General features: G+C 38.3%; 1 protein-coding gene across 1 annotated transcript in view; it reads left to right on the plus strand.

Moving 5' to 3' along the window:
- Positions 1-24,492, plus strand: part of INVS (inversin) — a 180,186-nt gene that overhangs the window by 87,074 nt on the left and 68,620 nt on the right. The window contains exons 3-5 of the mRNA XM_006886972.1: positions 11,588-11,761; positions 17,828-17,995; positions 23,821-24,001. Coding sequence (XP_006887034.1) covers positions 11,588-11,761; positions 17,828-17,995; positions 23,821-24,001 — 523 coding nt within the window. The remainder of the gene's footprint in view (positions 1-11,587; positions 11,762-17,827; positions 17,996-23,820; positions 24,002-24,492) is intronic.

Here is a 24,492-nt window from a genome sequence, read left to right on the forward strand (position 1 = left end):
CTCCATCAGGCCACCCTCCATCAGGCCACACTCCATCAGGCCACACTCCATCAGGCCACCCTCCATCAGGTCACCCTCGATCAGGCCACACTCCATCAGGCTACCCTTCATCAGGCCGCCCACCACCAAACCATTTTAAATCAGGCTACCCTCCATCAGGCTACCCTCCAGGGGCCGCTTGCCACCAAGCCACTGGCCATCAGGCTACCCTCCATCAGGCCACGCTCCAGCAGGCTACCCTCCATCAGGCCACCCTCCATCAGGTTTCTAAGGCTGAAAGTCTTTATGGGGGAGACTGCCTGTCTTCCTCCTGTGGAGAGACTGCTGGATCAAACCTGCAACCTTTTGGTAACAACCTACAACATTACACACTATGCCATCAGGACTTCTTAGGTAGAATACAGGGAGTTGTATTTCTAGTTTGGAGTTTTTTAAATTTCATTTTCTTTGCAAGAAAATTTGAAGAAAACCATTTCGAAATCTCTTAATAAAGATAAGGGCCTAGTACCCTTGCTCTCGATAACCATGGAGGTGATTCACAGGGTCCAGATATCCTCTGTGCACACACTGGGTTCTCATGGCATCTCTTGAATGCTGAATTGGGGGGATTTTCCACTTTTAGGAAGTGGTAAGCCAGCTACAGCATTGTCCAAAAGTGTACATTTCTGCAAACCTAACCCTGAGAATTGGCCATAGTAAAGGGCAGGCATGGCTCTGTGTCCTCGGCCTGCCCATTGAGAACATTCATGAATGTCCAGGACCTGTTCAGTGCTTCTCCCAGCCCTGCCACAGAGTTTTCAAGATCTGTTTGTATATATACCATTCCAGAGAAGTTTGATATAATTGTTGTTGTTGTTGTTATGTGCCGTCGAGTCTTTTGCGACTCATAGCGACCCTATGTACAACAGCCCTAAACCCTGCTCTATCCTGTGCCAATCTCATTGCCTCTGACACACCCATCCCGATTACCCCAGTCACTGAATCAATCCACCTCATAGAGGGTCTTCCCCTCCTGTGCTGTCCCTCTACTCTACCCAGCATGATGTCCCTCTCTAAAGACCTGTCTCTCCTTACAACATGTCCAAAGTATGTCAGACGAAGCCCCAGAATCCTTGCCTCCAAGGAGCAGCCTGGTTTAACCCTCTCTAGAATGAATCTGTTTGTCTTCTTGGCAGTCCATGGTACATTCAATACTCTTCTTCAGCACCACAGCTCAAAGGCGTCAATTCTCCTTCTATCCTTCCTAGTCATTGTCCAACTCTCTGATGCGTAACAAGTGATTGCAAAAACCATGGCCTGTATCAGACACACCTTATATTTGTGGCCTATAATACTTCCTGGGGGAAATGGCACCCTTTAAAATGTAATAGGGCAAATGCTTTGAGAATTTATAAAGAAGTAAGTATATATATATCATAAGAATTAATAATAAATTCTATTCCTATTTTATTTAAATTTTAGATAATGTATCTTTTGGAAAATAATGATTAGGTTTTTGAATGAACTGTGAGTGGAGTGGTGGGAATGAGTGTATTTGAGATGGCGAGGTTGGCACAGGATAGAATGGCATTTAGGGCTCTTGTACATAGGGTCACCATGAGTTGCAAACAACTCGATGGCACATAACAACAACATAACAAAATGCTTGTTTTACATTTATATGATTATATATATTTATATATTTGTTCTGTTGTTTTTGTTGTGTGCCATCGAGTTATATCCACCCATGACTGACCATAGCAAGTTATTAGAAGCAGTAAATCCCATGGGAGGAGACTGCCCATCTCTCTCCTGTAAAGCAGCTGGTGGATTCGAATCACTTAGTTTTGGATTGGTAGTACAGCTCCTTACCACTAGGCCAACAGAGCTCCCGCATTTGTGTGTTATGTACTATCAAGTGAAAACCAACCCATAGCTGATCCTCCAGCAAATTTTCAGAGACAGCAAATCTCACAGGAGGATATTACTCATCTATCTCCTGTGGAGTAGCTGTTATATTTGAGAGCACCGAATCCTAACCACTAGACCACCAGGGAAGGTTAGCAGGTATATTTGAACCGTGTACCTTCAGGTTGGCAGTGCAGCTCCTTACCACTAGGACACCAGAGCTCCATGTGAGAAAGATGGGCTATCTCCTCTCAGAAAGATTTACAGCCTCAGACGTTAGATGGCAATTACTATGAGTCAGAACCAGCTTGATGACAGTTAAGTTGATATGGTACAGCCCCTCAACTCATTACCATCATGTTTAAACCACCATGTAGCTAATCCTCTATCAAGTTTGCAGAGCCTGTAAATCTCTTGAGAGGAGACTGCCAATCTTCTTCCTGTGGAGTATCTGGTAGACTCAAACCACCTGTCTTTGAGTGAGGTGATAACATACCTCCTTACCCACTAGGACACCAGCGCTCCCTTAGTATTATTTATACACACACACACACACACACACACACACACACACGTATGTATGTATACATACATACATGCATACATACATACAAAAAAATATTGTGATGGGAAAGTCTGCTGTTAGGGACCTCTCTAAAGTACTCAAGAGAAACGGTGTCTCTTTGGAGATGAAGGTGCGCCTGATACAGGCCATGCTCTTCGCAATCACTTGTTATGCATCAGAGAGTTGGACAATGACTAAGGAGGACAGAAGGAGAATTGACGCCTTTGAGCTGTGGTGCTGGAGAAGAGTATTGAATGTACCATGGACTGCCAAGAAGACAAACAGATTCATTCTAGAGAGGGTTAAACCAGGCCACTCCTTGGAGGCAAGGATTCTGGGGCTTCGTCTGACATACTTTGGACATGCTGCAAGGAGAAACAGGTCTTTAGAGAGGAACATCATGCTGGGTAGAGTAGAGGGACAGCGCAGGAGGGGAAGACCCTCTATGAGGTGGATTGATTCAGTGACTGGGGTAATCGGAATGGATGTGTCAGAGGCAATGCGATTGGCACAGGATAGAGCAGGGTTTAGGGCTGTTGTACATAGGGTCGCTATGAGTCTCAAACAACTCGACGGCACATAACAACAAACAACAACAACATATCATGAGGAAGAGGAGGTTGACCTTACTCCAAATGTATAATAATTCTTTTTAGACTCAACCTTTCTAGGTAATATCTCTTAGATCTCTGTCCTTTGGGATAGTAGAAGCTGACCTGATCACATAGCTTTAATTACCACAGAATTGAAGCAAAACTCCTGTTGGGTGTGGCTTTGTTTGTCCTGCCTTGTTTTCTATACATATATTATCTTTCTCAATGTGGAAAAAAAACATACCCACATTATTTACAACATTCCAAATATTTTTAATTTTAAAAGTAAAAATCTAGGTAGGTCACAGTTCTGATCTGTTGTTCTAAAGGTTGCTAAGAGTGGTAGTTGACTTGACAGCAACGGAAAAAAACAATCTTGGTTCTCTTTTCATTGTAAGCCGAACTATATACACGATCTCTAGGAATCCCTTCTAATATGCATGGCCTCTACCATGTACAAAAATTTTCACTTGAATGTTTTGTTGCCTTCTTTAAAGTGGAAAATTGTTTATAATAATAGTAGTACCAGCTATTGAGCATTTAATTAGTGGTTGTTCTAATTACAAATAATATGTCTCTTTTTCATATGTGTTATATTATTATTAGTGGTAGTATTTTCCCCATCCTACAGATTAAGAGATAGCAGTTCAGGACAATAGTTTATGTAATCTGTGAAAAAAAAATTCTATTATACATTTTTAAGAGTCAAAGAGGAAATCAGTGTCAGAGCACTTTGTAGTAAGTAAATTGTAAACCTCTCATTATTTCCTGCTTCATAACAAGGCCCAAGAAAGTTGAATGAATATGTAAATAGGCTTATGGGGTTTTGCCATGCTTTGTGTAGACCAAAAGTCCCCAGAGTAAGGTAAAATATATGTGTGCCAAGCATTGTGTCTCGAACTCAGTACTACTCATCTACCCAACACCCTTTTCCACTTCCTTTTGCCTCCAATTTCAGAGTCAAAATGATTGAACATCTTTAAAAGGTCATGATGAATTATTCTGCAATATCTGAAATGTTATGCTTTGAAAGGTCAACCCTTATTTTTCAGTATGAACTGCCACATAGATTTGTTTTTCCTGGGCACTTTCTCTTTTTCAAAGCAAAGATGGTTAAGAGGTTTAGAGCAGAGTGCCCTCTTGAGGAAATTCTAGCACCTTTCTTCTCAAGAACTGGCATTTCATAGCATAGAGTGGTCCAGAGAAATGATGTACTGTGAAGGAAGCTCAGAGAAATGAAATGTTCATAAGTGAAAGTCATAGAATACCAGACATTTGAGAACTAAGACCCTTGACTGATATGATCTAATACTAAAACTAAAAAGGAGTAAAGGAAAACAAAACCCTGTGAAGGAGGGAAAAAAAAATTCATAAAACACTATATAGCATATAACAGTCTAGAGAGCATTGTGCTGGGTGAGCATAAGAACAAATACTGCATGAGACCATTATTACAAAAATAGAAGGATAACTAGTAAAAATGTCCAAAAGGGAAAAAGAATGGGGGTGGGGGGAGTATGGGCATGGAAATCACTAGGGTAGCAAAGGTCAGAGGGTGGAGGGGGTGTGAGGTGAAGAAATGGGAAAGATTCAGTGAGGACTCAAAAAGATAACATAATAATAGGCTCAGATCAATAACCATTCATTATAAAAAATACAGTGTATATGAATGATTCTATGAAACACAATGTTAATGATTTACTGTATGCAAACCAAGGGGGGGGGAACCTGTAAAAATACTTCATTCTCTTATTCACTCAGTCCTCCAAGTGATATTTATTAAGCACCTACTTGGTTGCAGAAGCTATGCCAAGCCCAGTGGTTAAATGAGTACATAGTACATGAAGAAGATTACAGTAAGGACAGGAAAAGAAACATATGTGTGGCTACAAATGTACAAGGTACTGTGAAAGAAATGAAAAGCTATTAGAATGAAGATTAAATTCTAGCTAGGCAGAGTAATCAAAGAAAGCATCTCTGAGAAGGACCATTTGAGCTGAGACTTGAGTTGGCCTGTTAGGGACCAAATTTTTCAAGGCATAAGGAGTAATGTGAATGAATGAGGTTGGAAAAATGCTCAGATACTGAATGAGTCAGAATATAGTCAACAAAGAGCAATGAGCCATTTTCGACTAAACCATTTTCAGTTTTTAGTAAGTAGGTGAACGGCATCAATAGAAACCAGAAGATAGTGCTGAGGGAAAACAATGTCAGCTTAAGCTGTGACCAAAGAGTGAAGATGACCTTGAAAGCATTTTTCTTTCAAGTGATGATTTCAGGGTAACAAGCTCCCAGTGTTCTTGAATGCTGGTCACCTCATAGTCACAGGATGGCTCTCATGTCTACCTTCCAGGCAGAAAGAAGAGCATGATACCAGCTACATCGCTCCTTTTTTGTCAGGAAACAAATGCCTGGTGGCAGAGTTCATTACTTATGGGCTGCTAGCCAAAAGGACTGTTTCAAATCCACCAGCAACCCCCTTGGAGAAATATAGACCATTTTCTCCACTAAAGCATCACAGCTTTAGGAACCCAATAGAGAATCCCCAGGAGTCAAAACCAACTCAATGGAAGTGGGCTGAACACTTTTCTAGAAGTTTTCCCAAGGTCATTCTTAGAGGATTCCCGCCTCAGCCTCATTCACTAGGAGTAGGTGGTTGTTGTTAGATGTTGTGAGTCAAGTGCGACTCATACAGACCCTGTGAACAGCTGGTATGAACCCTTTACTGTGTCATCCTCATCATCTCTGACACACTAGAGCCCATTTCAGAAGTCCACTGTGTCAGTCCACCTTGTGGGTCTTTTTCTCCTTTGCTGACCCTCCATCAATTGATGCCTTTGAGTTGTAATGCTAGAGAAGAACACTGAATATCCCATGGACTGTCAAAAGAACAGATATGTCTTGGAAAAGTGCAGCTAAAGTGCCCCTTGAAGACAAAAGTGATGAAGCTTTTCCTTGGAAAGAGACGTCATGCATGGAAAGAACTGGGGTAGCAATACAGAATTTTCAATAGAAAATAGCAAGGAAGGGAGATAATTGGATATGGTCATTTAGCCAATTAACAATGTTTGCTGCATTGATACACTTATATCCAAATACTTGACAGAAGTACAAGGAAAAATGGACAAATATGTATGTCATTATGATTTATTAATGCACCTCTCTCCAAGACTGAAAGAATAGATTAAAAAATCAGCGAGACTTTAATTACAGCACTAACAAACTTAATTGACCGTATAAATAATACTGCTCTCAATAATTAGAAAGTGTACAGTCATTTCAAGCAGACATGGAAGGTTTAGAAAAACTGACCAGTTTTTAGGCTTCAAAAGTAATCATTAAAAAAAGTAATCATAACAAATGCATAAGATTTTATGCCATACAAACTATGTACTGACCCCAATATTAGAAATGAAAATAAAATTAAAAGTATACTAGAATATTCAAAATTCTGAAAAACTTCTATTGGATATTGTATGGTCAAAACAGATATAAATACATAAAAGCAAACCTACCAGCCGTGAGTCAGTTCCAGCTCTCATAACACCCTCTGTTGAGCATCCAAAGCCATCAGGGATTTTTAGGGAGGAAACTCCCATTTTTCTCCCATCAAGCACCTGAGGGTTTGAATCACTGACTTTTCAGTTAGGAGAGCAACATGTAACACACTATAGGACCAGAACTCCTTATATAGTCAAAAGAGAAATAAAAATGGAAATGATATATTGAACTGACATACCATGAACATTCTACATATAAAAACTTGTGAGATGCCATGGGATAAATTAAAGATAAAAGGAGGAAAAGTGAAAAGTATTGGACTAAGCATCCAACTATAGGAGTTAGCAAAATAAGATAACAGGTATAGAAATAGGAAGTGAGAAGTAACAGCACAAATATGTAAAATGAATAACAAAGAACTGAAAGAACATAAAGAAAATGCATGCTGATTCTTTGGAAAGACTAATAAAATATAAAGATGCCCTTGTTTAACAAAGTCAGAACTTGAACTCTGGATGGAATTATTTGGATTTTATCCTAGAAATTATGACTAGCCACTAAGGACTTCTTTAATTTTTTTTTTTACAAAGAATAAATAACAATGACAGGTATACCTTCAGACAGTGATTCTTTTTCCTTACACAGAACGGATTACAGTGAGGGAAAGACCAGAGGCAAAGAAGTCAGTTAGGTGACTAGAATCAGAATAGAAGGTTCTGGACAGAGTGGGAGGAAAATATAGAATAAAATTAAAAGTCATTAAAAAGACCGTCTTTACTGTTCTGATTTAGACTGATAGAATCTCCAATTTTATGACACTTAGGTGCCCTTCAAACCTAGAGGTGACCCCACTTACAGCAAGGTACTCCTCAGAAACATAAGCTACACAAAACTAAAAGGGCAACATTTACCCAAAAACAAAGTTCAGGAGGCAGGAAAAATGGACGAGTAGAAAGGGGGAACGCAGAGAAGAGTGAGAAGAATATTATTACCTTGAGGGTAGCTAATGTCACAAAGCAAAATGTGTATCAGTTATTGACCGGGAAACTAATTTCACCTATATCACAATGAAAAAACAAATCTATACAGAAGCAGACTACTGCACCTGCCCCCCCCCCCCCGGAACAAACCATGGGGAAAAACCATCCATTTTTTTTTTTTTTGGATTTCCATTCATTTATTGTTGCTCTTTTCTCCCCCTAATTCATTCCTCTCTTTGAAAAGTAAAAGAAAAATTCTTTCATTGTTATACAGTCCCTCCCCCCAAGTTCACTCCACTATGCAGCCTTCTTCTGGACTCCTGTTATGGCAATAATACCTAATCATAGATTCCTTTTAAACAGTTCTCTCCCTCATCTGTTTCAATGCAGTATGCATAATTTATCCCATCTTTCTCAGTCTCCCCCCAACCCTGATGTCAGTCCCATTTTATAGTACTGGCACCATGCAGTATTTGTCCTTTTGTTTTTTTGTTTTTTTTTTTTTGGTGTTTTTTTTTCCCCTATAATTATATTTTATTAATTTTCATAAACATTTACAGAGATTTTGGGCTTCCACTCATTCATTGTTGCACTATTCTCTCTACCCTCCTCCCAGTTTGTTCTTGTCCAAATGCCACAGTGCTTGTCAAAGCCAGTTCTGATTAATCTTCTTTGTCAGTGTATCCTTTGCCATTCCCTATCACTCCTCCCTGAGAGAGACTTCACCCTGAGTCATAAGGAAAAGGGCACGGCGTATTCTCTTAGCTACTTCCTGCTGAAAAGGGACGCTGTGGGTTTCAGGGTGAAGATCTTCTCTCACTACTCTAAAGGGCCCCTTTGGCAGTAGGAAACACATAGACTATTATGGAGATTGATTTTGGAATTCAGATGCACTCTTATTGATTGTGCTTGGCTGTACATGTACATATCCTTCAAGATGTATCATGGGGGTGTTGCAACCTAGAAGACACAAATTTGACTAACAAGTTATAAGTACATGAGTCCAAAAATTATGGAAAAGTAAAAGAAAAGATTCTTTCATTGTTTTACAAACCCTCCCCCAGGTCCCCTCCACCATGCAGCCCTCGCTCTAGTCTCCTGTGATGACAGAAATACCCAGTTACATCTCTCTTTTAGACGGTTCTCTCCCTCCTCTGCTTCAGTGCAGTATACATTATTGAACCCATCTTACTCAGTGTCTCCCTAACCCCAAGGACAGTCCCATTCTACAACAGTGGCATCATGTAATATTTGTCCTTTTGTGACTGGGATATTTCACTCAGCATAATGTTCTCCAGAGTCAACCATTTTGAATAATATTGCATGAGTTCCTTGAAAAACCATCCATTTTTTAGTTAGTAGTTAATTTACTTTAAATTAGCTTTAATTACTCTGCTACCAAGGCTCCTTGTACTTTGAATGGCTGTTGTTGTTAGAAGCCTTTGGCTCTAGTAGGACTCCTAGCGACCCTATAAACAACAGATCTGAACCCTGTCCTATCCTGTGCCTTCTGAATGTTGTTGTTTATGTGCTGTTGGGTTATTTGTGACTCATAGTGACACTGTGTACAGCTCTGAACCCTGCTTTATCTTGAGTCAACCTTATTGTCTCTCACACACCTACTTCAGTTACCTCTGTCAGTGAGTCAATCTGTCTCATCAAGTGTCTTCCTCTTACAATGTCCCCCCACCCAGATGTCCCTCTCTGAGAACTGGTCCCTCCTGGCAACATGCCCAAAGTATGTCAGATAAAGCCTCAGAATCCTTGCCTCCAAGGAGCAGCCTGGTTTTCATTCTCTCCAGGACAAACTTGTTTGTTCTCCTAGCAGTCCATGATATATTCTCTACTCTTCTCCAGCACCACAGCTCAAAGGCATCAATTCTCCTTCAGTCCTTCCCGCCATTGTCCAGCCTTCTGATGCATTGCAAGTAATTGCAAAGGCCATGGCCGGGGTCAGGTGCACGTTAGTCTCCAGACTGACGTTGTTCTTCAGTAGTCTGGAGAGACTTTCCCAATGCAATTCAAACTTTGATATCCTGGATGCTGGAACCAAGAATCTTAACTGTGGAGCGAAGCAAAGTGAAGCCATCTGAGCAGGGAGAGATAAATATTAGTCATGGCCAGAGGCAGAGAAGTTGGTCAGTACTTACATATTATTTGCATATAGTGACTAAAAAATATTTGTGGTATCCACCATATAAGAAACTAGATCTCAAGAAAGAGCTCAAAAGAATGATCTTTTCAGAATATTGTTTCATAGCTGTTATTACACAGACACTAGATCACATTTGTCCTGAATCACCACTACTGCAGTGCTTTATGGATTATAGCTAAACTGCTTGCAAGTTGAATGAGCATACAAATCAGGTATTTCAGTCAAGTCATTGCTGTGGAGTCCAGACTCCAGTTGACTTTCTCAGGCTGTGAAGCTCATGGGAGAAGATTGCTCATCTTTCTCTCATGGAACTGCTGGTGGATCCAAAACCGCTTATGGATTAGCAGTACAACCCCTTAGAAGTTAAAAATCTGCTTATTTCATAGGGTGTTATACTTTATATATTGGGAAAATCTGTTGTCAAGTACCGCTCCAGAGTACTGAACAGCAGTGATGTCAGTCTAGAGACTAAGGAGCGCCTCATCCAGGCCATGATCTTCATAATTACTTGCTGTGTTTTAGAGAGCTGGACAGTGACTAAGGATCACAGAAAAATAATTGATGTGCAGGAGAAGAGTCTTGAACATACCATGGACTGCCAAGAAGAAGAAAAAAAAGGTTTGTCTTGGAGAGGGTGAAACCAAGTTTCTCCTTGGAGGCTAGATTTTGAAACTCTGACTCACATACTTTCGGCACTTGGCCAGAAGGGACCAGTCCTTGAAGAAAGACATCATGCTCGGTAGGGTGGAGGAACAGTGCAGGAGATGAAGACCCCAGATGAGATGGATTGACACAGTAACTAGGGCAATGGGGGTAGGTGTGATAATCAGTGAGATTGACTCAGGACATGGCAGGCTTCAGAGCTATTGTGCATAGGGTCACTATGAGTCACAGGTGACTTTACAGCACATAACAACAACAGTAGGTGTTGATCAGAATTACTGGAACTTAAACATTAGCAATTTGAAAAATACATTAGAAACTATAAAATCTTCAGTCTCCTTTTATTCATAAATGTGATTCCCAAGAATATATATATATTCATTATTATTAATTTTAATGGATGTTTACAGAGACTTTGGATTTCTATTCATTCATTGTTGCATTTTTCTCCCTGCCCACCCCTCCCCCCCAGTTCACTCATTTTTATGAAAAAATTAAGAAACAGCTATATGGGGAAAATATATACGTTGCTACATTTTCTAGAAAAGCAAAATAGCAGAACCATTCTAAATATCGTGAAATAATGTAATGGTTAGATAAAACATGTTACTAAAATGGATAACACCATATAAGCATTGTATAAGGGAGGTCTAGTGGTGTGGTCAGGGAGCTGTGGTGGCCTAGTGTTAGGAAACATACTGCAATCCCAAAGGTATGTGGTTCGAATCCAGCAGCTGCTTCACGGGAGAAGATGGGCGATCTTCTCCCGTGTGGTTAACTGCCTCTGAAAACTTGCTGGAGGGTCAGCTATGGGCCAGTTCTGACTCCATGGTACACAACAAGAGTGGTGTGGTCAGTAGGGAGTTGTGCTGCCTACTGACTCAAGGCTTCGTATATCCTCTGGGGGTTCTAATCCAGCAGCTGTACCACAGAAGAAAGACAAGCAGCCTCCTGCCAAACAATTTCCAGCCCTGGAAACCTGCTGGAGGGTCAGTTAAGAGTCAGTCCTGACTTGACGGCAATGAGAGTTTGAGATAAGTATTATACACTGTATAAATTACATATATAGAGAAAATGGTTGGAAGGAAACATGAACAAAAAAAACCTGACATCTACTAGAATTACAAAGAGTTCTTGTATTACTCTAGCAAAATCATCGAAATGCTGAAAACATTTTCAGATTTTTTTTTAAATTATTATCCCAGACTAAAGGTTTTCTTATCATCTCTTGTATTTTATTTAGGGAAATTATCGTTTCATGAAACTTTTACTCACACGAAGAGCCAATTGGATGCAGAAGGATCTAGAAGAGATGACTCCCTTGCACTTGACTACCCGACACAAAAGTCCTAAGTGTTTGGCGCTTCTGCTGAAATTCATGGCACCAGGAGAAGTAGACACACAGGATAAAAATAAGGTAATTGTTTATCAAATTGGAAATAAGTGAGAGCAGAAAACAAATTTTTATTTGCTTCCTTCTGATAAAACCTCAAGAAGATACGAATTACACTCTATACATGTGACAACTGTGCATGTACTTGTATGTAGTATATACAAGTCTATATATACTCTGGGGAATAGTTAAATCTGTCATTTTTATAGTCATACCTGTGTGTGGTCAGTAGAGTTTCATCTCTTTTTTCACAGATAGGAAAGCTAAAAAGAGAAAGATTACATTTTTACCCAAGATCTAAGTGACAGAACTAGCATTCTAACCCAGTTTTTCTGACCCCCAGGCCCAATATTTCATACCTATTTGTGGTAGTAACCTCATCTGTGGAAAGAGATGATGGAGAAGTTCTTTGTGATCTGTGAGAACAAGACCAGGGCTGACTGCAGAACAGAACAACAGTTGCTCAAATATGAGTTCTAGTTTTGAAGCTGAAGAAAATGAAAGTGTGTTCCCGAGAGACAAAATAGGACCTTAAATGCCTGTATGTAAAGACCATCTTGAGAATGTGTTTGACATTGGATGCTAGTGACTGACCTGTGGGATATCATCAAGGGCATCCGACATGAAGAAAGCACAAGGGGATAAAAAAGATATGAAAGAAAAGAAAAATGCGGATGGGGGGACAGGGAGGAAAATGTACAACAATGAATGAATGGAAATCCAAGTTCTTTATAAACTTACAATAAAATCTCAATTAAAATAAAAGGAAAAACCAAAATATTATCAGCAGAGACTTTGAAGCTTCCTCTTGAATACAGAGCAGCTAAAGAGAAAGGAAAGAGTCTGAGGGGGAGGTGTAAAAGAGTTAAAAAGATTGAAAAGGGCAGCTCTGGAAGATAAGTACAGAATTATAAATATTAATTAATTAAATATGCAAAAACTTGGAATTAAAAATGAAAAGGAAAGAACATATATGGAAATTCTCAGGTTGAAGGACATAAAGAAAAAATCCAAGCCCCAAGTTGCAATGTTGGGCTAGAAACCCAGTATCAAGAACTTGTCAAAGTAAGTTGAAAGGAAACACATAGTCATTGTACAAAAAAAAAATCATTGGTTGAGGTTCAACCACTTCAGAAATATTATTAAAAGTCAATATGAAAAAAATAAATTAAAAACAATATGAAAAGAAATGATATACAAGGAAGAAGTCTAAACTATATTGAAGGTCTTGAAAAAGAACAATGCTGCAGAAGTTGACGGAATACCACTCGAAGCGTTCCAAAAAATGGATGCAGTGCTGCACTCTCTTGTCTATGCCAAGAAACTTGGAAGACAGGACCTATATGGAAGATGCCCATATTTGTGTCCATTCCAAAGAAAATGTAAGAATGCTTACATTATAGAATTATACCATTAGTATCACACTAAAGTAGAATTTTGCTGAAGATAATTCAAAAGTGCTTGCAGCACTGTATTGACAGCAAAACACTAGAAGTTCAAGTCAGGTTCAGAAGAGCATGTGGATTGAGGGATATCATTGCTTATGCTAGAGAGTCCTAGAAAGTTATGTTTACTTTTTTTTATTGTCTATGTACAGGTATTCAGTTATGTGAATTAAAACAAAATATGGACAACACTACAAAGAATGGGCAATCTAGAACACTTGTGCTTTTTAAAAACCTTTATATAGACCAAGAGGGAATCTTTTAAATAGAACAAGGGATACCATGATTTAGAATCAGGAAAAATGTTAATTAGGATGATATCATTTTACTATTCTTACTTCAGTCTGAAGAAATAATCCAAAAAATAGAATTTATGAAGAATCAGGATTGGAAGAAACTCAGTAACATGTAGATGATACAGCCTTGCTAGCTGAAAGTAGAGGACACTTATTGGTGAATATCAAAGACTACAGCCTTCTGGGATGGTTGCACCTTAACATAAAGAAAATAAAAATTCTCATAACTGGACCAGCAAGCAATATCATGCATGGTAAATGGAGAAAAGATTGATGTTATCAATGATTTGCTTTTATTTGGACCCACAATCATTGCCCAGGAAAGCAACAGCCAAGAAATCAAAATATTTACTTGCTAAAAAGCAAGGCTGTTGTCTTACAGACTAAGATGCTCCTGGACAAAATCATGGTGTTGTCAGTTGTTTCATATGTATATGAAAGCTTGACAGCAACAAAGGAATTTTGAGGAAGAATTGATGCATTTTAATTACAGTATTGACAAAGAATATTTAGTATACTATGGACAGCGCAGGAGAGGAAAACCCTTGATGAGATGGATTCGATTCAGTGATTGGGGTAATGGGAGTAGGTGTGTCGGAGACAATGAGGTTGGCACAGGCTAGAGCAGGGTTTAGGGCTGTTGTACATAGGGTCGCTATGAATCGCAAGCTACTTGATGGCACATAACAACAACGTGGACTGCCAGAAGACTTAATAAATCTGTCTTGGAAGAAGTTCAGCTAGGGTGTTCCTTAGAATCAAGACTGGTGAGATTTCATCTGACCTTGGGCACGTTGTCAAGAAAGACCATTCCCTGAGGAAGGACAGTAGGGTTGGTCAAGTACAGGGCTGATGAGTTGGCTGAATTGGCACGATGGCTGCAGCAGTGGTCTCCAACATGGTAACGATTGTGAGCATGGTCCGGAGGCAGGCAGGGTTTTGTTCTGTTGTAGGTAGGGTGGTTGCTCCGAATTGGAACTGGCTCAGTGGCACCTAATGACATTTAACAGATGCCTTCAATAAATTTTAGCTGAAAAATTCTAATTAGGTTCATTTGAGTTCTAGAACTAAATTTGCTCTGGCATTTCTTGCTAGAATCTATTATCATCTGTGCTCTTGAATTTTAATATATTGTTCACATTGGTCTTGTTTTGATTGATGCACTATTATTTCATTCTTTGGTGAAAAGTGTGGTCTATAGACAAATGCAATAATTCTCTTTTTTTCTATCTGGCACTTCGTCACAGGAAATAAGATGTCCATTGATCAAACTTTGACCAAAAAAGTAGAAATTATGCCTTAGAAATGAAACCAAACCAAAGTCTAGTTACTAGAAGTGGGCACAGGATCTCAACAATGCCATTAGACAAAACTGAGTTTACAGAGAATACTCCACATTTATCTTCATAACCCTCCATCTACAATCTCCACTCCTGCCTCCCACACACATAATCACCTGTACAGTAATAACAGCCTAAGGGTCAAGGACAGCATCTGAAAAACAGCTGACCCTGTAGTAATTGAGTTCAGTGACTGTAAGTTTTTTATTGATATCTTAATGAAAGTTTACAAAAAAACTTGGATTTCCTTTCATTCGTTGTTGCACATTTTCCTCCATACCACCCTCCAGTTCACTTTTCTCTTTAGAAAGATCCTTTTTCATTGTTGTACAATTTCCTCCCTCCTCCTGCCCTCCAGTCCACTTTGCTCTGTACCTCTTATTCTGGATTATTGTCATGCACATAATACCTAATCATACATCATTATGCTGAGTGAAATATCTCAGTCACAAAAAGGACAAATACTGCATAATGCACTGTTATAAAACAGGACTGACATGGAGACTTTTTTTTGTTAATTAGACTTCAGTAAGATTGAGCTGGCTCTAAAGGGGAAATCTCCCCATCAATTTCCCCATTAGAGAACATAGAGAATGAAAGGGAGCTTCAACATCAGAGCCTTTAGCCTCTCCCTCAATGAATAGAGGTTTTAGTTTTCTATCCAACAGTATTGAATTGCTATGTATATGGGTATTGGTTGATTATTTGTTATATAATCACCTCTCATTTTTACTTTGAAAAAATCCAAAATTATATGTTTCCTTATAAATAAATTACACATTTTCTTTGTATAAAATAAGCAATGTGGCAGGTGTTTACTTCACTCTACTTCTGGGTTTCCTAAGTTGTTGTTATGGCCACACAGCACTCACAGACAATACTTACAGTTATGGGGTTTATTAGGGAGTAACAGGTTATAATTCAGGTTGGAAACTTTCAGAATACAATTATTCCATCAGGACAGCCTCTTCTCAGGCATGATTGGAGATTGACCTCTCTTTCTGTTGCTCAGACTTGTAGGCTTGACCTCTAGCATGGTCAGCAAATTTGCAAAGCTCTTTAAGCTCTACCAGTTATGTGTCTCCCACACTCCTCTAGTAAACTTAGTCCCACAGGTGATGTTAGCTCAGTGGGTCAACAGACCTAACTCGGCTGTGTCCTACACTAGCCTCTGGTTCTCCACTACTGTTGTTACTGTCACTGCTGCCACCATGGCCATTATCTAGCTGTCTGGTCTGTTTTGTCTTGCCTCAAGTCACCTCTCATGTCACCAGTACTACATCTGTCTCTCCCTCTCTGATTCACACAGCCCCATAGGAAACACTGTACTCTCTAGTTCTTTCTTCTTGATGATGGTGAGATCCCCATTTCCTGCCTCTAAATCTTTTCAATTTAGTAAACCTGGCAGAACTGACCAAGTGCCAATTTAGTGTCCCACGTATCTTATTAGCATATTTCCATGCAAAAAGTATAATTTAGTTTATTTACATAATTAGCAAGCTGTCCAACCTGTTGATGGATCACAAACATAACATTTTCATAGCTCTACCTAGTCAATATGTATGTTCAGTAAATAATCATAGAGACTGAACTATGTGAGAAAGTGACATCAGAATTAGAATAAGACTCACCAACAGCCTATTATACAAATGACACTGCTATGCTTGTTGAAAGTGATGAGGACTTGGAGCATTTAGTAAAGAAGATCAAACACTACACCTTACAGTGTAGATTATCTTTCTACCTAAAGAAAACAGTCCTCCCAACTATATCAATAAGCAACTTCTTGATAAATAGCAACAAGATTGAAGTTGTCAATTATTTCATTTTACTTGAATTCTTAGTCATCAACTCAATTCATTACTGTCAAGCCAGAACCAATTCCTGGCTGACCCTCTAGTGGGTTTCTGAGGCTGTAAATCACCCAGGAAGTTTGAGATTGCCCATCTTTCTTCCACTGTGGATTTGAGCTGCCAGAGGGACACAGTGTTTGGGTTAGCTTCCCATAGTAGGCCACCAGAGGTCCTCTTCCGTGGAAGCAGCAATGAAGAAAACCTATTTCTTTGGACTCATCTGCTGTCAAGGACTTTTCTTTAAAGTGCTAAAAGCCATGGTATTTTATATTACTTCACATACATATGAAAGTTAGATAGTGAATAAAGAAGACTGAAGAAGAATTGATGCCTTTGAAAGGACTGCCAGCTGCATGGACAAATTTTTCTTGGAAGAAGTGAAGCCAGAGTGCTCCTTCTGTCCCCTAAGCCATACCTGTTCCCTTTTTTCCCATTTATATTCCATTGAATATTAATCTTCAAAGCATTTTATCTAGTTGTGTTCACCACTTACCTTTTTGTTCATTACATAAAGCATTGGGCTGCTTTTCTTTTTCTCTGTATTATCACTGAATAGTTCTTGATGATGTGAATGGCTGTTACGATTAAGAACTTGGATTCTGAGGGAGCTCTGGTGGCCTAGTGGTAAGAAGCTCCACTGCAATCCCAGAGGTACACGGTTCAAATCCACCAGGTGCTCTGCTGGAGAAGGAGGGGCAGTCTCTTCCTGTACCAGTCAGATCCGATTTGACAGTACACAAACACACACACACACAAAAAAAAAGTTGGATTCTGGAGTCAGGCTACCTAGATTAAATATCTATTATTTCACATTTACTGCCTTTATGCCCTTTGGCAGGTTCCTTGCCAGTCTCATGCAGATTAAAAAGTTCATTCATGAGAGCTCTGGTGGCCTGATGACAAAAAGCTGTACTGCAGTCCCAACGGCGCACACTCTGAATCTATCAGATGCTCTGCTGGAGAAGGTGGGGCAGTCTCCTCCCGTACTAGTCAGATCCAATTTGACGGTACACACCAAGAGAGAGAAAAAATATCACTCATCTCCCAGCAATGCCATGATTACTGTGTGTGGGAAAATACATACGAACGAATGCTAAGGGCATAGAAGTTGTTGTTATTATTGTTATTTTTTTCTGAGAATGTTTCTATTTTGCAGCAAACAGCTCTGCACTGGAGTGCCTACTACAACAACCCGGAGCACGTGAAGCTGCTTATCAAGCATGATTCTAACATCGGGATTCCTGATGTCGAAGGCAAGATCCCACTTCACTGGGCAGCCAACCATAAGGATCCCAGTGCTGTTCATACAGTGAAATGCATTCTGGTGAGTTCTGTTTGCATGGTCTTTGCAAAAATTTTGGTTATAAAGTTGCTAATATAGACCAAATATATGTATGACATGTATGCAGATCATACAGCAAATAAACACAATGAACCTGTAAACCTATCAGTTGAGAAATATGTTACTTTTGAGAGACTTGGCATCAGACGTTGAGTGTGTTTCCTTAACTTTTCAACTTTTTCACATTTGCCATAGAACCTCAAAAAATATGATTGCTTCTTTTGAAGCAAAAAAAGAAAAAGCTAATCTTTTTAATACCTCTATTTAAGACCTCATAGGAATTTTGATGTACCGGTTTTAAAATACATTCTTTCCCCTTAAGACATGCCAAATTCCTTTCTTTCATCAGTTATAATCCTGAATTTGTACTTCTTATTCTATGAGTAACTTAGTAATTGTTTTTATTTAATGGTAAATATATTCAAATGAATATAAAACTTGGTACCAAGACTACTGAATGTAGAGCCAAGTAATATTAAATCATTGGCAATTTCAAGCCTTTCTCCATCTATTATGCTGTTGCCTGTTGACCCCCTGGTAAGGACCTTTGTTTTCTTGATATTGAGATATAATCCATATTGAAGGTTGTAGTCTTTGATATTTTGTAGCAAGAATTTCAGGTCCTCTTCACTTGCAGCAAGCAAGATTGTATCATCTATATAATACAGGTTGCTGATGAGTTTTTCTCCAATCCTTAAGCCACATGCCTCCTCACAGAGTGCAGTTTCACAAATTATTTGCTCAGCATACAGATTGAATAGGTGTAGAGAAAGGACACATTCTGACACACACCCTTCTTTATTTTAAACCAAGCATTGTTCCCTTGGTGTGTTCAGAGAATACCTTCTTAATCTGGGTATAGATTTAGCATATGAACAATTAGGTGTTCTAGGATTCCCATTTTTCTCAATGTTAGCCAGAGTTTGTTGTGATCCACATAGTCAAATGCCTTTACATAATCAATAAACAGGTAAACATTCTTCTGGTATTGTCTGCTTTGAGGATCTATCTGACATTTGGAGTGATAGCCTTGGTGCAGAGTCTCTTCCAAACGCAAGTTGGTCTTTTGGCAGTTCCCTGTCAATGTACTGTTCTAGCCATTTTTGGATAGTTGACTCTTGATTATATGGTACTCCCTGAAATATTTCAGTGTCAGCTGATTCTTTTTGGTACAGTGATTCTGTATATTGCTTTCATCTTCTTGGATCAGTCACCTCTCAATATTGCAACTCAAGGCTTGAATTTTCAGTTCATTCAGGTTGAGAAATGCTAAGCGAGTTCTTTCTTTTTCAGTTTTCCAGCTCTCTACACATTTCATTATAATACATTGCTTGGTCTTCTCGAACTCCCCTCTGAAATCTTCTCTTCCACCCTTTTACTTCAGTGTCTCTTCTCTTTGTTTTGCCTTTTTTTTTCAATGCTTTAATGCAATTTTCAGTTTCCCTAACATCCATTTTGGGTTTTTTGTTTCTCCTCTGTCTTTATAATGACCTTTTGTTTCATGTGTGATATCCTTGATTTCAGCTTGCAGCTGTTCTGATCTTCAATCATTGGTAACCAATGTCTCAAACCTACTCTTCAGTTGGTTTTTTTAATTCAGGCTGAATAGACTCAAAGTTGTATTTTGGTTCTTGTGGATTTTTTAAAACTTCTTCAGTCTCAGTTTGAATTTGCAAATGAGTAATTGGTGGTCTGTTTCACAGTCAGCATCTGGCCTGGTTCTGACTGCTGATACTGAGCTCCTCCAGTGATTTTTTCCCCACGGATATAGTCAGTCTGATCCTTTTGCAGACCATCAGGTGAAGTCCATGTGTAAAGTCACCTCTTATGTTTCTTAAAAAAAGTATTTGCTGCTCACCGACAAATGAATGGACAAGAAAACTATGGTACATTCACACAATGGAACATTATAGAGTATTGAAAAACAATGAATTTATAAAACATTACACAGTATGGGGAGAGCCTAGAGGACATTATGTTGCATGAAATATCTCAGTCACAAAAGGACAAACTATATAACACTGTTGTTATTAAATAGGACAGACATGGTGAGGATTGGGTAGAGAATAAGAAAAGAGTGGATAGATAATGAATACTTCATTAAATCAGATGATGGGAAGAACTGTTCAAAAGGAATATATGATTAGGCATTATATGTATGAAAATAATCTGGAACAAGGGGTGCATTGCGGAGAGGGCTAGAGCATAGAAGAGAGAGGAAGAAAAAATGTGCAACCATAAAAAAAATTAAAATAAAACATTAAAAGGAAGAAAGTCACAGTTAAGAAAGGAATAGAAAACCCACAGAGTGGGAGTAAATGTTGGCAAATCATTACATGACATGAGACTTACAGCTAGAATATATAAAACTCTCATAACTAAAGAATAAAAACACAAATAACTATAAAAAAGTACTCACTATGAATAAATCACCGAATGTACAAAATGCAATTTTTAGTCTCCAGCCTCATTTCTGTTGCTAAGTCAGTACTTTCCAACTACGATTGCTTCCCCATTATCTCCAACCTTTACAGTCACCAGTAATTATTAATACATATTGATTGCATGCTTGATCAATTTCAGACTGCAATAGTTAGTAGAAATCCTTAATTCTCTCTTTTTTTGGCTTTAGTTGTTGGTGTATATATTTTAATAATAGTTATGATAACAGGTCTTCCTTGTATGTGTATGGATCCCATCACTCACAACATTGTATTTTAGAATAGATGTTGAAATTCTCATTTTAATTATAAATTTAACTCTATTTTTTTTTCATTCCCATCATAGCATATGATTGTCTGAATCAGAGTGGCACATGCCAGTCCATATAGCTGGATGTGTATACACTTGCTTATTGTTTACTATTATTAATGCGGTACTTGTCCGTCAGTCTGCTGTATTGGTATAACTTGTTGCTTGCTGAGATCCTGGAGATTATACCACCAATGTGTTAAATGCCAGAAGGGACACCCATGGTAGACAGGTTACAGTACAGCTCCTAGACTGAGACAGACTAGGAAACAAGACTGGCTCTCTATTTCTGAAATAAAAGGCCTTCAAAAACCCTACAAAGCTATGACTCAAACTGTTGTTCATTGTGACTTTATGTACAGGAGAACAAAATGCAGAAATTGTATTTTTTTAAAAATAGACTTATTCTTTTTATTTATATATTAAATAATTTTATCCCACATTACTTTTTTGAATCTCCAATTTTTCCTTCAATGTTACTACCTTATCTCCTGAAATTCATTACTAAGACTTTCTTTAGATTATAGAGGCTAAACTCTTTTTTTTTTTTAATCAGGAATATCATCTGTATCTCAGCTTTGCTTTTCAAATGCCTGCTACTTTTTTTTTTTTTTCGTTGCACTGAAGGAGTCTACCAGGGGTCTAATTGTGAGCCTTTGGTAAACCATGCATCTTTTTTTTATGTATTAAACTCTTCTCTTTGTTTGATATTCTACACTTTTGCTACACTATGTCTAAGGTACCTGAGTGTATATTAACCCTGTTTCTTGTACATTCTGATTATCCTGTCTCTTTCTGGAAATTATATGGCTGTTACCTCTTTAAATATTACCTTTCCTTCAAAACAATGCATTGAGCATAATGCTCTTCAGTCCCTCTCAAGTTAGGTAATGACTTTATACTGGTTTACATACATACAAAGTTCATAAAGTTCATATACATTGACTGAAGAGCATTATGCTGAGTGAACTAACTCAGTCCCACAAAGACAAATACTGTATAAAACCATTATTGTAGAATAAATATGAGGATCCAAGTGGGGGTGGTGGAAGCAGATGGGTGGAGGAGGTGTGTGGGGGAGATTTTAATCATGTATAATTTGATGGGTGGGAGGGTGAGGAAAATGGAAAGGATCTGGTCTGAAAAATAGTGTATTTGAATTTTGTAAATAAACCAGTATTAAAAATAGTGGGGTAATAGTAGGCATAGATCAATAGTAATTAATTATGTAACATACTGTGTACATGAATGATTATATAAAAAACACAATGTGAATCAAAGAGTGTTTAAAATTCAGTGTACATGAATGAAACACAATGTAAATTTTTTCTTGTATATTAATTAGTTAATTAATTAAAAGAAGAAAAAACAAAGCAGTACATTGTGTGAGAACTTCCAGAAGTTCAAGTTGATCTTAGAAGAGGCCGTGGCACCAGAGATATCATTGCTGATTTCAGATGCATTGCTGAAAGCAAAGAATACCAGAAGAATGTCAATTTGTGTTTTATTGACTATATAAAGGCATTTGACCATGTGGATCATAACAAACGATGGCTCACATTGAGAAGAATGAGAATCCCACTTTATTGTGTTCTTACAAAACCTTTATCTAGTCCAAGAAACTCCTGTCCAGAGCACGGGAACATTTCATAGTTTAAAATGAAGGAAGGTGTGGATCAGGGTTTTATCCTTTCTCTATATCTCTTCAATGTGTACGCTGAGCAAATCATTTAAGAAGCTGGACTCTATGAAGAAAATGTGGCATCTAGATCAGAGGAAGACTCATCAACAACCTGCATTATGCAGATTATTGCTTGCTAAAACTGAGGACTTGAAACGCTACTGCAGAAAGTCAAGAACTATAACCTTCAATCAGGAAGCCCTGGTGGTCTATTGGAAAGAAGCTGTGCTGCAATCCCGAAGGCACATGGTTCTAGGCCACCAGCTGCTCTGCTGGAGAATGTTGGGCAATCTCCTTCCATGTGATTAACCACAGGTCAGTTCTGATGACAGCCTTCAATATTAATCATATCTCAACATCGAGAAGACAAAAATCCTCACCACTGGACTGAAAGCAACATCTTGATAGATGTAGAAAAAGTTGATATTGTCAATAATTTCATCTTTCTTAGATCTGCAATAAAAACTCTTGGGACCAGCAATCAGGTGATTAAGAGATATAGAGCACTGGGCAAGTCTACTGTGAGAGAGCTCCCTAAAGTACCCATGAACAATAATGCCACTTTGAGGACTAAGGTGTACCTGATTCAGGCCAAGGCCTTTTCAGTCACTTACTATGCATCTGAGAACTGGACAATGAATAAGGGTGAAGAATTGATGCCTTTAAATTGTGTTATTGGAGAAGAATACTATTTCGTGGACTGCTATAACAGTAAAAAGATATGTCCTGGAGAAAGTACAGCCCGAGTGCTCCTTGGAGGCAAAGATGAAGAAGCTTCATCTCTCATACCTTGGGCATATTGCTAAGAGGGGCTATTCCTTGGAGAGGAACATCATACTTGAAAGGTGGAGGGGTCAGCAAAAGAAGGAAGACCCTCAACAATATAGATTGACATAGTGATTGACACATTGGGCTCAAGAGTGTCAGAGATGATGATGAGAGAACAGGATAGGACCAGGTTCATATCTGTTGTTCATAAGATTGTTATGATTTATACTTGACTCAATGGCACCTATGAGCAACAACAACATTCTTGCTACTCTTTCATTTAGGGTCTCCAATTATGCATTTTATCAGTTATGGCACTTACATTCTCTTTTCTATTTCCATCTCCTACTCTTTCTCTGCTATATTCTGAGTAATTACCTTTGAATTTTCAGTTTACCAATTCTTTTTTCAGCTGAGTATAATGTGTTCATCCTATCCATTGTGTTTTTAGTTTTAGTGATGATATATATATATTTTTTAATTTTTTGCTTGTGTAGAGAAAGAATGTAGACATTTTGTTTATAAAATATCTTCACTTATATTCATGTCAGATGTGATTTATTAAGGATTCAGTGGGTATTTGAAGTCCATGTTTCTTTAAAAATAGGATGCCGCTCCTACAGAATCCTTGCTGAACTGGCAAGACTATGAGGGTCGAACACCTCTTCACTTTGCGGTCGCCGACGGGAATGTGACAGTGGTGGATGTCTTGACCTCTTATGAAAGCTGCAATATAACATCTTATGATAACTTATTTAGAACCCCACTTCACTGGGCAGCTCTACTAGGTAAGTATATCGTGTTTCAGAGGATCAAGGAAGGAACTGCCTGGGAAAGTTTCTCTTGCTTTCTCTTCCCCTTTTGCCTTCTATCTCCTACTCAGTTGCTTTAATTTCTAATTGATACATGAGAAAATGTAATACCTAAACACCTCTATTGTATATTTAAATCTACCCTCTATTTTATGTTTTCTTTTCACTCATGCCTTCCCTTGTAATTTTATTATAAAATCTATTCATTGACAGCAAAAGAATGTAAAATCATTTCCTTTCTGTTTTTAATGTGTTTCTTTTTGCCTTGATGGGATTTAAATTTTATGTTTGTGTTAATACTGTGATTTGGGTGGGGTATCATATTTTCCCGAGATAAATTTTATATAACCTTTCTTGGGAGTCACTTTTTCAAATAATTAATCTATATATGTCTGATTTTTTTAAAAAAGAGTTCTTCCTCTATTGAAAGAGAATCTTTCTCTTTTAATAAAAGTGTTTTACTCAAT

This window comes from Elephantulus edwardii, unplaced genomic scaffold (genome assembly GCF_000299155.1).
Source record: "Elephantulus edwardii isolate Elephantulus edwardi_28Jun2011 unplaced genomic scaffold, EleEdw1.0 scaffold00052, whole genome shotgun sequence".
In the NCBI taxonomy this organism is placed as follows: Eukaryota; Metazoa; Chordata; class Mammalia; order Macroscelidea; family Macroscelididae; genus Elephantulus; species Elephantulus edwardii.